The sequence below is a fragment of the Amblyomma maculatum genome, chromosome 4 (genome assembly GCF_055883805.1).
Source record: "Amblyomma maculatum isolate TAMU_Amacu chromosome 4, ASM5588380v1, whole genome shotgun sequence".
In the NCBI taxonomy this organism is placed as follows: Eukaryota; Metazoa; Arthropoda; class Arachnida; order Ixodida; family Ixodidae; genus Amblyomma; species Amblyomma maculatum.
This window is the reverse complement of record NC_139347.1, coordinates 128,353,669-128,370,734: the sequence shown is the minus strand read 5'-3', so window position 1 is coordinate 128,370,734 and position 17,066 is coordinate 128,353,669. Positions and strand designations below refer to the sequence as shown.

The 17,066-nt window shown below is 47.9% G+C and overlaps 1 protein-coding gene across 1 annotated transcript in view; it reads right to left on the bottom strand.

Moving 5' to 3' along the window:
• LOC146192358 (uncharacterized) overlaps window positions 1-9,092 on the bottom strand; it is a 32,564-nt gene extending 23,472 nt beyond the window's left edge. The window contains exon 1 of the mRNA XM_084600049.1: window positions 8,705-9,092. Coding sequence (XP_084456175.1) covers window positions 8,705-9,081 — 377 coding nt within the window. The 5' untranslated portion in view covers window positions 9,082-9,092. The remainder of the gene's footprint in view (window positions 1-8,704) is intronic.
• Between the last annotated feature and the right edge of the window lie 7,974 nt (window positions 9,093-17,066).

Genomic DNA, 17,066 nt, shown 5'->3' with positions numbered 1-17,066 from the left:
GCTACACTGCGCACTATTACCGGTCTACCTAAGCACACTCCTATAGCCGAACTTGAGCGTTTGGCCGCTCTTCCACCGCTCACTACCATCGTTACCGAGTCACAGACGCGTCATCGAATACGTCTAGAGAACACTGTCCAGGGGCGTCGCCTGCTGGCCTGGGATGAACAGCGTAACGACAAAACACCAGCCCTATATGCATCACTTCCCCCTTGGGAGATGCCAGTAGTCACACGCGTCCATCGCCGACCTATAAACCGCGATTTTGTCATTCCCCGGGAGCTCCTAGCTGCCCATCACCGACAAGAGCGAATCCCCGATACGACTGACATATACACCGACGCATCCATTACAAGCGAATTCGCATCTATGGCCTGGGTATGCGATGACAACCCTTCCCTTTCAGGCGCTTATGCCTGCCATCTACCTCAGGGTACCCCTCTTCACGCTGAACTCCTCGCGATTTGGGGAGCCTTGTCAGGAGTGCCTTGCACCGGAACTGGGTCACTACGTATTCTTACTGATTCCTTTGAAGCTTACAAGGAAATCGCTACTCCGGGTTCACAAGATGCAACAGCTACGGCTATACAGCGCCTCCTTAAACGCCACCAACTCGCGACCAGAACTGTCGCTATTCACTGGACCCCAGGTCACTCGGACGAATCAGGGGGCAATGCGGCGGCACACGCCGCGGCTGCCTTGGCAGGTGGGATGTCCACATTTACTTCCCCACCCCCCTTGCTTCATCCTTATTCGACCTTGGGCGGGCAACTCACCCCTTCTCTTGCCCTTATGCACTATACTCGGACCAGTCTTCGTAGCCTCAGTCAGCATCGCATGCAGGTGGCCACACCAGACCCACCTTTTACGAGAAGAACCCACCTCACCCGAAGTCAAGAAGTCTTTTTGAATAAGTTCATCGCCCATGCGGCTTACACGCCACATATTATGGCCCGCTGGCGTCAGTATAAAGAGAAAATGATTACGTGCCCCACTGTACGACTCTAACCTGCGGCGGCATATCTCATTTACTTTGGGAATGCCCTGCTTTTTCTACTGGACGCCCTGAGATCGAACCCTACCGCCTGAACTACCGTTCCCTTCTAGAAACTGATGCAAACACACAGATGATATTTGCCAAGTATGGCTCGCTTAGTGGCCTGGTTAGAGCAATGTGATTCGAGTGACGACCTAAATAAACAATGAAGATTATGTCTACTCCCCTTTATCCCCATCCATGGCCATGAGCCTTCCCATTCAATAAAGGACATTCAATCAATCACCTACCCTTTCCTTTCTCCCTATCGCGCACCTCTTTGATTTCCTCTACCCCTTCCTCACTATCGCTTTATTCCCCCCCCCCCCCCGGTTCAGGTGCTTCAGATATCAGATAGAAGATACCGGGGCTGGCAAACATATTTTCCTTTCTTTTGCATATAAATAAAATAACCACTACCACCACCGCCACCAGATGTCTAAGAGACGTTAGTACAGCAGGCATCAGCGGCGTTTGAAATTGATTTACAGGATAGGAAAGGCGCAGTAACTGTCACAATTATCGGTGGGCACATGTATACCACGCCGTAAATGAAGGGAGCAAGGTGGGAGTGAAACAAGAGATGGAGATAGAGGTGCCGTAGTGGAGGGCTACGATCCCCCGCGTTATAATGATTTTCGCCTCATCGCACTGTAGTGGTTCAAAGAGCCCTCTAGAATTTGTTTAAAATCTGGTGGAGGATTGGGTGGATGGTCAAACCCGGTTCGGGAGATAAAGTGTGGTTCCGGCGGTGGTCATTGCGATCAGTCCGCACACCTGCCTTGGTGTGCATAATTTCATACACGAGGATTTTTCTCTCTTTTTAAAATCTGGTGGAGGATCGGGTGTGTGGCCAATCCCTATTCTGGAGATGCAGTGCGGTTCCGGCGGTGGTCACTTTGATGAGTCCGCATAGTGTGCTCAATTCCATCTACACGAGGGTTTTTCTTTCTTTTTAAAATCTGGTGGAGGATTGGATGTGTGGCCAAACCCTGTTCTGGAGATGCAGTGCGATTCCGGCGGTAATCATTGTGATCAAGCCGCACACCTGACTTGGCGTGTACCCTTCCATCTACACGAGGATTTTTCTCCCTTTTTTTAAACTCTGTTGGGGGATTGAGTAGCACCCGGATTCGAGCCACAACAATCCATTTCGCCAGTCTAACATTGACGTTATCAGTTCAGTAATTGTTCAACTGCCTGTCTGCAGTTTCTAACTCCTGCCTTCCGCTAACGTGTGGACCCCTTTACTTAATTGTGCACCAACATATGTCCCTGATTCTCTGAATGAATCAAAATTAGCTCTAGTTGCAAGTAAGCGTTATCTTTATTAGGACAAGATCATTTTTCGCACATTCCTGCGAAGCATAATCGAAATTAATCCATGTTACTTACTGTACTCTCAACATGTAATTTCGCGAAATGGGAGCGGAAAGCTTACAACAAAGTGTGAATCATTACCAAAAGCTGTTGGCTTTTTAACTATCTCATAGCAAAGGTGATATATGTGCATTACCTTACCGCCGTCCCCCTACTTTGCGCATAACAACTCTATCATGTATCGAGTAAACCAGTGAGAGGATGAATGTCACACGAAAATCTCTCTTGGACGTAAGGTTCAACTAGTTCTTGACCATTACGGTGACCTTTGCTCATTACGCACCTGCGATGCTGCAGGTTAAACATAAACAAAGAAGGTCGTTAAGGTTTCTTTTTTTTTCGTTTATAATCTTTGAGGGACAACGTAGTGGACGTTTCCGGAAAATTTGACCAACTCGGCTTTTTTAACGTCCGCTGACATCGAGCAGTACAAGGACGCTTCGTTTTCCGCCTCCATTGAAACGCTCCTGCCATGGCAGGACTTTGATCCCGTGGCCTTGGGTTCAGCATTTGAGCACAGTAACCAGTTAGCTACCGCGGTGGGGCATACGAACAATTTCTAATTTGATTCGAGTTGGTTGTCAGTTGCTTCCAACTGTAATTAAGCTGGGAAACAACTGGAATAAAATGGCAATCGCTCCTTAAACTAGGCTGGGCAGCAAGGCTTTGTACCTGCGATTTGCAGCCCGCTTTCGTGAGTGCCTTCCAAGGTTGCAACTGTCATTGTAGACCAAGTGCTAGAGATGACGTGCATGGTTACGAAGACGCAGTCATATTTACGCGGTTTTGTGGCAATGTTACAGCTGTATAACGAAATGCAGATCCGCCTCGACTCGCACGAATGCGCTCGTTAGACGGCTTTTCAAGAGACCTTTAGTCAGAGAATACCTGACGAAACGCCACGCAACCGTAAGGAAGAAAGCCATTCTTAAGAGTGAAAACGCGTGATAGTGAGCAGAGTGACGTAGGCGCGTTCTCACATATAATCAGAAGCCGGTGCAGCCCATGAAGACGTTTATGTTTCGCACCCTGTGTTTCAGTTGCTGTCTTCCGACAATAGGGTGGATAGGCGTGCCGGCGAATTGTGTTTCACAGCACGACAATAAGGAGGCAACAGGGGCCTCCAGCATTGGGAAAGGCGCTGAAAAAATTACGCCTTAGAAAACGCGTTATCTAAAGAGAACAAAAGACCGGCAACACCTTTCACAAAACGTTACATGCCAATGTTGGTCAGTAGTAGTGCGCTCGCTTACTGAAGTGGAGGAGTCGAATTGAATCCAAATCGCGGAGGCCGTGTTTAGACGGAGGCGAAGTCCAAAACCCGCCCGCGCGATTCAGCGCCCGGTATAAAGTTCCCGTAAGTCGATACTATTCCGCAGCGCTACATTTTGACATCTCTTTTATCTTTCGATCCCTTTTTCATCCTTTCCCTAGTTGAGCGTTTGAGATGTCCAGAGAGAATAGATGCAGTTAATAGTCATTTTTTTAAAGCCCAGCTTCCCTTTCAACAACATGTGAAACACATTTTACTTGGAAACCAAGTCGGCGAACTAGAAATTCTCTCCCTGCTTCTTCGTCAAATGAAGCCACAATTACTCCTATTACGGAAACATCACAGCGTCTTAAAATTGTTCGGATAGATTGCAGCGTATGGGATGGTATAAGAACATGAAACTGCAAGCGCGAGAGTGAAAGTTCATGTGCTATTAAATGCGAGTCGTATGGAAAACGCGACTTATTTTTAAGATTCCACTTTTCCTGAGCAGCAACTCATATGACGACACTGAGAGCGGTTGCTGTCAGCCAATGACCTCTCGGGCACCAAGAAGCGTCGGATGGCTCCGAGTTATGTTTTGAATTTAGCACCGACCAATACAAACGTATGCAGGTGCGGCGGAGGCGAGTATGGGGGGAAAAAACGTAACACACACACACACACACACACACACACACACACACACACACACACACACACACACACACACACACACACACACACACACACACACACACACACACACACACACACACACAGGCGCGCGCGCGCGCAAAGAGAGGGAGAAACCTGCACCTCAACTCCGGGCAACAGCGGGCCAGTTTTGCAAGTAAACGCGTCTGTGCACTCGTTTGCCCTCGGTGCGGAGAAGCGAGCATAACGTTCTCTTCTCACTTCTTCCGGATGTCGCGTTTGATAACCAAGACTCCTGAAGCGTGACTGCGGCAATCCGACATGGAAAGTGTTTGCTAGTAAACCATCTGCATTAAGCGGAGTTTTTGTGTTCCGCGCCTGTTTTGCGACGCTTTGTGTGCGCCGGCTGGAGATGCCGCCAACTACAGCGTGGCGCATTAGATTTACCGCCCCAAGAAGACAGGTCTCGTCGGCGAGCGCTCACCGGGAACCCGGAAGACTGCATCGCAGAACGTCCGCAGCTATACCCCTGCTTGAGCGCTAAAGCTGCAGCGGCAACCTGACCTCATGGCGAAATGAACTCTGTACTGCACTCTTTCTCGGGTGTCAACACCACGTTACCCCAGAAGACGGCGACATAATAGAATTACCGAAAGCCAAAACAACGGCGATGCGATATATCTTGGCGTGTCGAGGTCACGCGAGGTTTGCGGCACTTTCCGTTGGAGGTTTCAAGCTTTCAAGCATACTATGTTTTAAGCTAAACCATGAGAACGACAGGGTATTTCGCATTGTATTGAAACACGTTGTCGTTCTCATCATCATCATCATCATCATCATCTTAAGCGATTATACCCTCTGCAGGGCGAAGACCTCTCCCATATTCCTCCACCTAACCCAACCAACGTTGTGCTGCTGTGCTAATACGGGATATTTTGGATTCCGCAATGAATATTCTCTTATATACGAATGAACGTGTCTCTGGCTCTTTCTGAATGCATTCACGACATTTAAAACAGCGCAGCATATTCAGCACCTCTCGCAGATGCTGTAAGCGTATAGCTGTATTGGGCGCGTGCTAGAGTTCCCGTTTAGAGCGCTGCACTAAGTTTCGTGGTTAATGTGGAGACTGGCCAGTTTAGGCTGGGGTCAACTCAAACGACAGGAAGGAAAGAGTTCTCTTAATGTTAGCATCTAAAATCCCAACCACAAACCTATTCTGGTTCGGCGTAGCTTGCATAGAACACAGCCTACTAGATGCATAAAAAAGGCGAAGCAAGAATTATTTGATACCACATTGGCCGATGGTCGGGCGTAGTATTACGACAAAGGAAACGAAGACAGAGCCAGAGGAGCGGCAATAAGTACTCGCACAAGGCCACCAGCAACATCCTATATTTACGAGCCCTCAAAAAAATTCCGCAGAATCACTTAGGATGGCCTACATGTGATGAAGGAGAAAACTCGCTTAAGCAGTGCGCGATCGCAATACCACGTGACCGGTAGCGCAATGCCCTCCGCCCTTTTCCTGCTTCTCTGACGGGGCCCTCTGCAATCATCATTAGCTGACAACGCCCGCTGCGCTTTGTCTGTGCATGCCATACTCCCACGCGCCCCTTTTGTGGCTCTACAACGGATGGCACCACATTTGCTGAGATAACGCGTCACGATAGAGTATTTGTGCAGCTCCCTGTGCATACTTCCTTTCCACGCCACTCATGGCTCAATTATGGCTCTCAATCACCTTCATCTATTTCATTATCACCTCTCTGACGAAGGCTGCTACGGACCTCTCATGTAACCCTCACGTCAACCCTTCTATGCCACAGCTGCAGGCCGCATTAACCTCGATAGTTTCCCCCATCTCACCAGTTCGTGAGTTGTTGTCGCCGCCATTTGACCTTGCCTTCTCAGGGTGTCAAGTGTGTTGCCCTAAAAGACCGCCAGTAATCTTGTAAATGCTTTACGTAATTTGTTGTTTCGTTTTCGTTTTCTTGACTTACAGTAGTACTTCCCTAACTTGCATTCTTCCTGGACACCACTTGCTTTCTTCGTGTAACATGGCGCCTATCATTTCCCCATACGTTGGTCACTGGGGTTTCTTGTATATATTTTTTAACCATTCCGCTAGCATACGTGGATGGCACTGTGGGAGAGGGTTTTTCAGGGAATACCGCCACTATATCGATAAAATTAGTTGCTTATGTTAAGGAAATTAATTTCTGGGCAACAAGTGCAGCTTGGGGGAACTTGGGAAAGCCAACGAAGAGTATTAATTAATCTGTACGCTTGCCAACGAATTTATATAGGCAGTGACAGTGGTTTTAGAGATTTCGTCAGCATGATTACCCCCGACGTCATGCTGATCATCATCATCATCATCATCATCATCATCATCCTTATTATACCCACTGCAGGGCGAAGGCCTCTCCCATATCTCTCCACTTAACCCGGTTCTGTGCTAGCTGCATCCACTTGACCCCTGCGAACTTCTTAATCTCATCCGCCCACCTAACTTTCTGCCGCCCCCTGCTACGCTTTCCTTCCCTTGGAATCCAGTTTGTTACCCTCAGCGACCATCGGTTATCCTCTCTTCGCACTACATGTCCTGCCCATGTCCATTTCTTCTTCTTAATTTCCACTAGAATGTCGTTAACTTGCGTTATTTCTCTGACCCACTCTGCACGCTTTCTATCTCTTAATGTTACCCCTACCATTTTTCGTTCCATAGCCCTCTGGGTTGTCCTTAACTTAAGTAGAACTCTCTTGGTTAGCCTCCACGTTTCAGCCCCATAGGTGAGTACAGGCAAGATGCAACTGTTGTATACTTTCCTCTTGAGCGATACCGGTAAGCTGCTAGTCATAATCTGCGAGTGCTTGCCAAATGCGCTCCATCCCAATCTTATTCTTCTTGTTATTTCCTTTTCATGGTCCGGATCTGCGGTTACTACCTGTCCTAAGTAGTTATATCCGCCTACTACTTCCAGTATTTCGCTACCTAATGTAAACTCCTGTTCCTTCCCGAGGCTGTTGAACATTACCTTAGTCTTCTGCATATTGATTTTCAAGCCTACCTTTCTACTTTTCCTGTCTAGGTCATCAATCATTATTTGCAGTTCATCTCCTGAGTTGCTTAGCAAGGCAATGTCATCAGCAAATCGCAGATTACTGAGGTATTCTCCATCTACCCTTATCCCTAACTGCTCCCATTCCAAGTCTCTGAATACTTCCTCTAAACAAGCTGTGAATAGTACTGGGGAGATTGTGTCTCCTTGCCTAACACCTTTCTTTATGGGAATTTTGTTACTTTCTTTATGCAGAACTATGGTTGCTGTGCAGCCACTATATATATCTTCCAGCACTTTCACGTACGGCTCGTCTACCCCCTGATTTCGCAATGCCTGCATCACCGCCGAGGTTTCAACTGAGTCAAATGCTTTTTCGTAATCAATGAATGCTATGTATAAGGGCTGATTATATTCCGAGCATTTTGCATATTCCGAGCATATTCCGAGCATTGGCTATTTTGAGCGTCGTTCAAAAATAGTGTGACTGCAGTCCACAAAACACACACACACACACACACACAAACACACACACACACACACACACACACACACACACACACACACACACACACACACACACACACACACACACACACACACACACACACGCACACACACACACACACGCACGCGCGCACATGCACACACACGCACACGCACACACACGCACACAGGCACACACACGCACGCACGCACACACACACACACACACACGCACACACACACACACGCACACACACACACACACACACGCGCACACACACACACACCTTTCGGAGCTATTTGATCATGCTCTGATGACATATAACGGCGCGCTAATAAGACCCCCCCCCCCCCCATTCATGCTCTCACTAATAAATAACTGTACAAAATTTTAGAAATAGCGTGCTTCGCATCAGTCCGCATGCGCTCACGCTGAACTTGCTAATTCTCCACAGCCGGGTGGCTCAGTGCTTAGGATGTCGAATGTCCTTCTTGCTCAAAGATGCGGAATCGAACCCCGGCCACGGCGACCCATTTTTGATGGAGGCGAAAATTTAGCTGCACGTGTGCTGTACAACGTTAGTGCACGTTAAAGAACTCCAGGTGGTCGGATTTTTAGAGGCCTCCAGTACGACATCTAAGATAGCCAGCCTGAGTCGTTTTTGGGATGTTTAACCCTATAAACGGGACCAACAAAACCTAATTCTCTTCTTTTTTTTCACCGCATTCTAGCTTTCATTATGATTGCATGCTGCCATGGCATGTATACTGCTGACTCGCATGAAGTACGTAATGCAGTAGAGAGTCAGCAGTGAAGGTTTGCCTTACGCAGTGTTTTCGGCGCTCTGTGGCCTGCTCTGTGTCGCGAATGGTCCAGAGGAAGCACACCCCGCTGGAGGGCGCATCGCGGGCTGGAAGACGTCTTCGACGTCAGTGACAAGCTCCTCCTCGATGAGGCGCACCAGTGCCACTAGGGACAGCGGGCTGGCCGCGTCCTCCCGGGGCTCATCGACGGCGGCGTCCCGGAAGGCCTCGGCGCGGGCGGCGGCCGCCGCGCGCCGCTCGATGGCCTCGTCCTCGGGCGGCCGTCCACTGGACGAGCGCGTCGACTGGCGTGTGTTCTCCGCGGACATAGCATCCAAGATAGAGTTCTTGACGAAGTCCAGCACTTCCTCCACGCTGTCCTCCGGCACGGTGAGGGTCATGAGCTGACGCACCACTGCTCTGCCGGAGGAAGAGGAACGGAACGTCATCCCCTCCGTAGGCACGTACCTAAGCCAGCCTCCGAACGCAAGCTATAAGTCAAAACTGCGTTACTAGGGCAAAGCAAAGACTGCCCGTTTATCTACGTTAGGAGTAATTCTTAACAAATTTCTGAGCTCTAATATGGGCCAACGCTTAAGGCGTATAGCACGACTACACATTCGTCGTAATGCGGAAAACAATACCTTTTACCATCCTTTAAGGCGAGAAGGTTTTCCGGCGCCAACAAGTCTGCCTAGGCGAGGCAAGCTCGGACGCGAATGCTGCGCCAACATCTACGCTGTTCTGAACCCCGTCCTCCTTTTCCTCTGGACTGCGAGGATATTAAAGCGGCTGTGCTTTTCAGCTGCAAGAGATTCGCCGGCGAGAAACCTACTGAGTGGGCGTGCCTACCTGGCAATTTTTACGAGATTCAAGATTAATATCTTGTTGCTTTTGGTCGATGCCTCGCCCTTTTCCGGTACCTGCTGACGTTTTCCGCTTGGCCCCGGGTCGTCAGGTCAACGCTACCCTAGGGGCTTGTGAGCCCCTTGCTAACAACGACTAGTGGTAAAGAAAGGCAACGATCGAATGAAAATAAAACACGATAAACTCTAGCTTTATCTTCCTGTGCTTTTACTGTTACTGATTTCGAGATTAAACCAGCGTAGACAAAGCACTGTCAAAAGTAAGGGCACTATCATTGCTGCCTTGCGTTTCCATAGCGGCGAAGTTGTTCAGATGGAGTATCGCTAGCACTAATCTTCTGGTTACTTTCGTAGCAAAAAAAAAAATTTTTTTTTATATTTGTTGCTTTCACGCTGTACACGAGTGATGTTTAACTGAAATATGTCTTCTTCTACACTTTGCTTGGGTTACTTTTGGTTCTTCTTTCGTTCACAGTGTTCTCCTGGTTGAGTAAAGAATTGGTATATACCGTCCATATTCTGTGTAGGAATGGCTCGTCACCTTCGTCATTCTTATTATTACACCAGCACTAAACCTTTCACTCAACTCACTGCAGAATAGCACTACGCCATCTCCGCGTTTCATTTATTGCACTCAAAATAGGCAATATTTAAAGAATAACCGTGAATAGTATTTCACTGAGGTAACATAGCTGAATTTTATTTAATGATTTTAACGTTTCAATGTGCGGGAGCCAGTCAAGTGCTTTGTGCACAAATCTGACAACTTCACAATGCTTAAAATAGCTTCTTTGACATGTTCTCTAACAGTTCGTGCATCAAAATATGCGTGACGCACTGCCATGTGCAGGTTCAACGCTATCACAAATTCCTGTGGAATACCGACCTCGTTGTGCTGCATTTTCTGATTTACTTTCGCCTCAGCCGGACACCGGCGTGTTTAACCGCCAATCCCTCATGCTGTGCATTGCATGTCTTCATCCTTCATCAACTCAATCAACGCGCAAACGACGCAGAACTCAATACTGTTGCACTCTACTCCTAAAGTGCGCTAAGAGCCCTAAAATTTAATGCATGCCCTCGCTAATTTGGAAGACGCCTATAAGCGCCGCCTTTAAAATGGAACGCGGTAGCATTTCCGCGCTTTGTTCGCATTGCTTTGTTTCATTATTCTCGCTCTAGCCTCACAACGGAATTCCCATGACACAACACTCCGCTTAGCTTACTCCTGCCTTGCCCGGTGCTTAGCGTCTTCGGCTCGCTTATAACGCGTCGCCTCTGCCTGCCTCGTACAGTAATCCGAGCTCTAGACCTGGCGTATTGCATTGACCTGTTTTGCCCGAATCTCGGGTTTTCGTACGGCCTAACCCTCATCGCCTCTGCCCGTCCAGTTTTCGTCTCTACCTTCTAGACTGCAGTCTTGCGTAGAAGACCGCGTCACCGAGAAGGAGCAGGTGTAGACGCACTACCTTTGCTCGCACAAGACGACGACTCATACGAGCGGCCCGCACTGGTAGATGGCACGGCATTCAGCGCACAGGCGTTCAAGAAGAGCGTATGCTTCGCTTCTTTACGTACGACGATGATGATGACAACGAACGTATTTGCACTGTCATCCGCAGGTAAAAACTATTCAGTGCATTAGTGGCGTCGATTGCTGTCTCAAGCATAATACACTTTATGGCCGCGAACAGAGCAGCATCGGTAGCCGCAGAATAAGATCACTGCGCCTGCACCGCACCCTGGAATTCCGCGTGTTTAGCAGCCAGTTTCTAGCTCTGTGCTTTGCATTTCTTCGCCTGCAGCAACTTCTATTCGTGAGTTAGACGTCGAAAACCGAGCTTCGAACCAAATCAACATCGAAATGAAAACTGAAGTTCTAGCCTGTGTCTGCACTTACATTTGGCCCAACCGCGCTAAACTGACCGTCATTTTTCTTTCGCCCTTAATGACCTGTCCCGAGCACGAAGTGGAGTTACACTACTTTATCCACACCTCAGGGGACGGCTGTAGTATGGACCTGTTTCGACTCCTAATGAAACACAATTCGATATCTAAACCATAATGGACAGACAGACAATTTTAACGCGTTTTGCTAATGTTATCAAATGCCTCAGATTGCGCTATAAAATAATTGGCTATAATAGTAGGAATAGAAGTGTTATTAGCTTAATAATAATTAGTTAATCCCATTTTAATGCCCACTACGACTGGCATGACATCCGCCGTACCGTAGATTTCACTGATAGTCAGCCTTGTGCTATCGCTCACGATTGTTTAAAGAAAAAACTTGTACAGATCAAGAACAAAAACGCTGCGCACACCTGCAGTTGTAAAACAACCTTGGTGTCAAACTCAAACTAAATGTGTGTTGCACTTTGCACCACTAAAGTGCGATAAGATGAAAGCCTTTGTTTGAGGGTCTTGGCAGGCAAATTCTGATATCCCCCTCCCTTGTGAAAGGATAGGCCTGAGTTGGCATCGCCTGCCAAGCGTAACGTCAGGAAGCCCTAAGTCCAGTTAGTGCTCGGCCATGTCAACTGCCAGCTACCACCTCTCAGCCTCACCTTCCCTTCTCCCTCTACGGCGCGGTTCAAGTGTTCCCAAAGTGTGACACTTTCTACGAACGACAGTGTGAGCCATTGAAGGCTCGCCTTAAAAGGCAAAGGCTTAAACGCAATGCAAATAACAAATTACGGTGGACACTTGAGCTCCGCCTTTAAGGCCATGAACGCGATAGCGTAGGCTACCAGCCCACATATAACCCACTTAGCCCTGTTCTAACCAAGCTGTATGAACGTGCCCGCGAGGCCTACTCGCAACGTGAATGCAGCTGTCCTTGCAAGCTGATTCTGATATCACCCTCCAATATGAAAGGAGAAGTAACCTAAAAAAAGCACGTCTGTAGGCAAGTTGGAGGGATATCATAAAATTAAAACGCGAAAATGGATGGACGAAGGCAAGAAGACAACACAGAGGTCCGAGTTGGCAGCTCCTGCCAAACGTAACGTCAGGCGTCCAGTCAGTGCGCGGCCATGTCAGTTGCCAGCGCCATGCTTGTGATGTTTCGCTCACAACGCCAACGCCGAAATTTTGGTAAAAGGGGCCTTTAAAACTATAACGTTCAAAACTCGGGGAGAGGTGCACTTAAGCTACGCCCTTAATTGCGCGAGGTAAGCAGTTAATTAAAGGCCATAAGAAGGCGCCCCTTGTAGTTTCTCGTTCGTTTACATCCCCAAGATTATTCAATAATCCATCAATTTGTGCCCCTGTTGATTACACGCATACTTATTGCCAGACAATCGTAATTCACCGCACTATGTGAAAGACCAACCGACATTTACATACATGCATGTCTGATGGTGGCGTAGGCTAAAGCACGGCTCGATAAGGCATAGCTGTAACCAGAACGTAGGAACCTGACTGCGAGGCCTAGTTGAGTAGCATGTCTGAATCGGGAACAAGACGTCATGGCGGGTTTCATTCCGAAACTATTCGGAAATTTTAAAGGTGGAACGCTAGTTGGCGATTGCTTCATCTCGGTCATGTCACGTGATCTCGAACGTCACGCCACTCGCGGACCAATCAGTTTCCGGCTTGCCAGATTCATGCCTAAGGTTTTTTTCAATAAAAACGCTGACACTGAATCCAGATATTGTGGAGAATGGGCTCTTAAAGCGATCGCGTTAAGAGATTGCGTAGCATCAGTTTCTCCAATACTCGAGACGAGCTGCAGCGGGCTGAGCAAGGCAATGGTGATGGCTGCTGAACTTATGAACGTGTGTGCTTGAACCCAAAGTATGCTTACTGCGAGATCCAACTGCTGATGTAGCATGACGTGGTACGTGGTACAGACAACGCCGTGTAGATAGACAGGAAAACGTGGCCTTGAAAGGAACTCTCTCTTGGGCTGACTGAGGCGACAGTAGCCGGAAGAATGCTTCAAGGCCATCGAAGAACAGAACCACCACCGCCTTCACTTTAAAGCTGATAATATTTTGAGATACGGTACGAAAGGCAATCATAACAGTCTTGAACAACGAAGAAGCAGTTCCGAGCGGTTACCATTATTCCAGAAAAATATCGTACTACAGTCGATCACGGTTATATCGAACTCGAAGAAGGCCGTGAATAGTACGACATATCGATAATCTGATATACAAAATATATCAAGATATGAGCTTCTTTGTAATTAAGAAGCGTTCATACGTGTACCCTAGCTATATAGGCTCACTTCCTGCGGCGATTACAGCTATGCCCCGCCATACTAACAACCCACCGCTCACCGCAAGTGAAGCTTCATTATTCACCTTGCCACATCATTTGCTCCCCCGCCACATGTAAAGTTCTATTATAAGACTGAGGAGCAGCCTCCGCTCCCTCTCTATACCAACACTCTGCTGTACCTGGCAGCACTCAAACAATTTGGACCTGCCGTAACGGGCAGAGAAGTCTTTGGACATCTTCTCTCCGCACTGCGCAGAGAAGTCTTTGGACATCTACCGCGTGGTGTGGGCCTGTCCATCCAATCCAGCTATTCTCCTCAGTTCAACCCCACTCGGGAGGCCTGGGAAGTGACCTTGCTCGGCTGCTATGACTTTCAGGTAAAAATGTCCTAATCGAACGCGCCCGGGCAGCGGCCGACAGCACTTATTTCCTGTAGTAGGGACCCCACCTAGTATTTTAACGGTTGGACCCTTACGGACCGGCCTATGGAAACCTCCATGTGCATTTGAGAGCAATGCAGGCTTTTCACCACCACCGCCCTCTCCCGAGGTACACGCGTGTACACCCTGGCGTTAAAAAGAAGGGCACATCTTTACGTGCCGTTCTGTGGGCGCCAGCGCGTTCGCAGTATTTCATTGGGACAGATCGGCGGGTCTGGGCTCGCGTCTTGCGCTGCGTAGCACAAATGCCTATGAGGTTGGAGCTCACATCAAGGCACTGCAGATGCAGTACCCATAACCCACTGCTCATCATGAGGGGTCTAATTTTGTTTCTTGCACATTATAAACGTATAACTTATACGTTTATACTTATATCCTTTTATACTTATATACTTATACTTATATCCGTTTATACTTATATCACAACTTATATCCTTTAGCAGCGAACCAGGCCATGCTAGAGCCGTACACAAGCTTTCGGACAGCAAGGCTGGTTTCAACACAAGTATACCTGAGCACCGAACATCGTATTCCCCGCATGCAGCAGTGTAAAAGCTATCAGGCCAGACCGAAGGCCTTTCAACCGGACTCAAGGGTGAAACGATTTTAAAGCTTTAACGGTGCCAGCAAGCGACCAAGCCTTTGCAGTCGACCCATTCCGCATGGGAGAAGTGACCGCGTGATACCATTAGCAAAAGCGCCCCTTGCAGGAGCACGGCGGGAAGTCCGATGTATCGAACGTACCCTTTAACGGGAGCTCGATATCGGCGAATACTACTCCAATGCATTTGCATTGGATTTTAAAGGAGGTATTCTGAGAGTTTGATATAAGCGACAATTCTATATATCCGCGTTGGATATATTCGGGATCGACTGTATTCTTATTTAGAATTGATACAGCCGCGTAAAGGTGCACTGAAGAAAAAAAAAAGGCAATGCGAGCAATTGGTTTATAAGTTTGACGTCCTATAAAGATATTGACCGTGAGAATGCCGAAGTGGAACGCTCCAGAGAATTCAGTCACTCTTACACAGTACGCGGAAGCACTGCGTTTTGCCTCCGAAACGCGGCTGCAGTGGCTGGTATCGAACCCGCGTCATCGGAATAGTCAGTCGAGTGTCATAACCCCTTAACAATTGGCGCGGGGCCATTGCAGTGTTTACGTATCTTCATCGTTGCTGAATAATGGCCTTCCATAGTAGTGAGAAATTGTAAAGCCAACTTAGTAGGGCTGATAATTGCTACATAGTTGTGCCAAGTAGTCATAATGTTAATTGTTACTGTTGTGTTTCTCTATGATACCACGACATCATAGAGTGTCCACTCTATGATATAGGGGGTGGTTGCGTAGCGCATCTCAACTGCCGCTTTGAATTAACGCTCCCGAGTTGTGCATATGTAGGTTGTCCTGCCTGCAACCGTAAGGGAAGCAGTCCGACTCCCGTAGATTCCGTACACACAAGCAAGTCGCGGGTGGTCTGCCGCGCGGTCTACAAAATGCTTTGCGGTTGTGTAGCATCTTGCAAAACACGTGACTATGACGCGTTCCACTCATAATTTCACCACAGAGAATGGAAACGAGGCGTGAGGACATAACACTGGAGGTGGCCTCACGACTACGCAAGTGTCTGGTATCCCGACAAGGAATGAGTAAGCAAGCGTAAGAATAATACTGTAACACTAATGGTATTTATTGATAAGTGATTACCTTTAGCCTAGGGGCCACCGTTTTAACACATGTGTGTGCGAGAGATCTATGTATTGCAAAGCAAGCCTTCCTATCATCGACCTAGCACTTCCTATCCTATCCTATCGACTTCCTATCATCAACCAGCAATACGACGCATCTGCCAAACTGTCATTCCTCAGGGACACATTACGAGCGTCAGTCGATGGCTCTATCGCATCAGGCCTTCTTTTTTTTTTTTTGCGTATTAGACAGCACGGTGCAGACGATGCTCCGATAGTGTGTTTGAGGACGCCGGTAACACTTGAAATCAGTTAACGTAAAACTTGGCAGTCGAAATTTATGTCAAGTTGGCTGAACAATTACAGAGCTGATTTTATCGCCTTATCCGAGCATCGTTCTGCCTCCGTCGTCGTTGGTATTGTATTTTGTTTAAAAAAGAGACAATAACATATTCCCTGCAAATGTGTTTCGCTTAACGCCACATTTCCTGGCATCACTGTTGGAAAGGGGTGGCACGAAACTAAAGCCTCGATGAATCATTACGCAGACGCCTATGGGACTTTTGTTACCAGGATCCTTCTGCCATGCCTGGGTCGCAGTATATCTGGCTGCTGTTTAGGCCGCCGATGGCGGTGACGCCGCTCAGGCCAGGGGCGGGCGGCTGCGCTCTAAAACCAAGAAGTCCAAGTTGGTCTTCTCTACTCGAAAATACTAAGCCTGCATTGTGCGCATGTTCCAAATAGAGTACTCAGCACAACCTAGCTTCACATTATTTATTAATCCTGCGAACTTTGCGGACGAAAAGAGCCTGTACAACATCACCTAGACTAAGTCTAGTAGTCTAGTAGTCTAGGTGGTGTTGGCCTGTAGCGGTTCCATCAGACTACAAAAAAGAGAATTCGGTACAGTGCATGTTGAGACGTCACAGGGGCAGGTGCTTGGTTTTAATACGAATCCTGTTCAATGTTTGATTAAACTGCATCCCTGCTGCAGCTGTCATATTTGTAAAGCATCTTTGCTCAGGAAAGTGATACTTTGTTTCATATCCAGCGCTCATCTGCTTATCTTCATCAAGCGATTAGAGAGAGTTTACGTGAGAGTGTTGAGCTTAGGGAGAGTTGACAGCTCAACTTCAAAACGAACAGTGCCTAGCGTCAAATGAA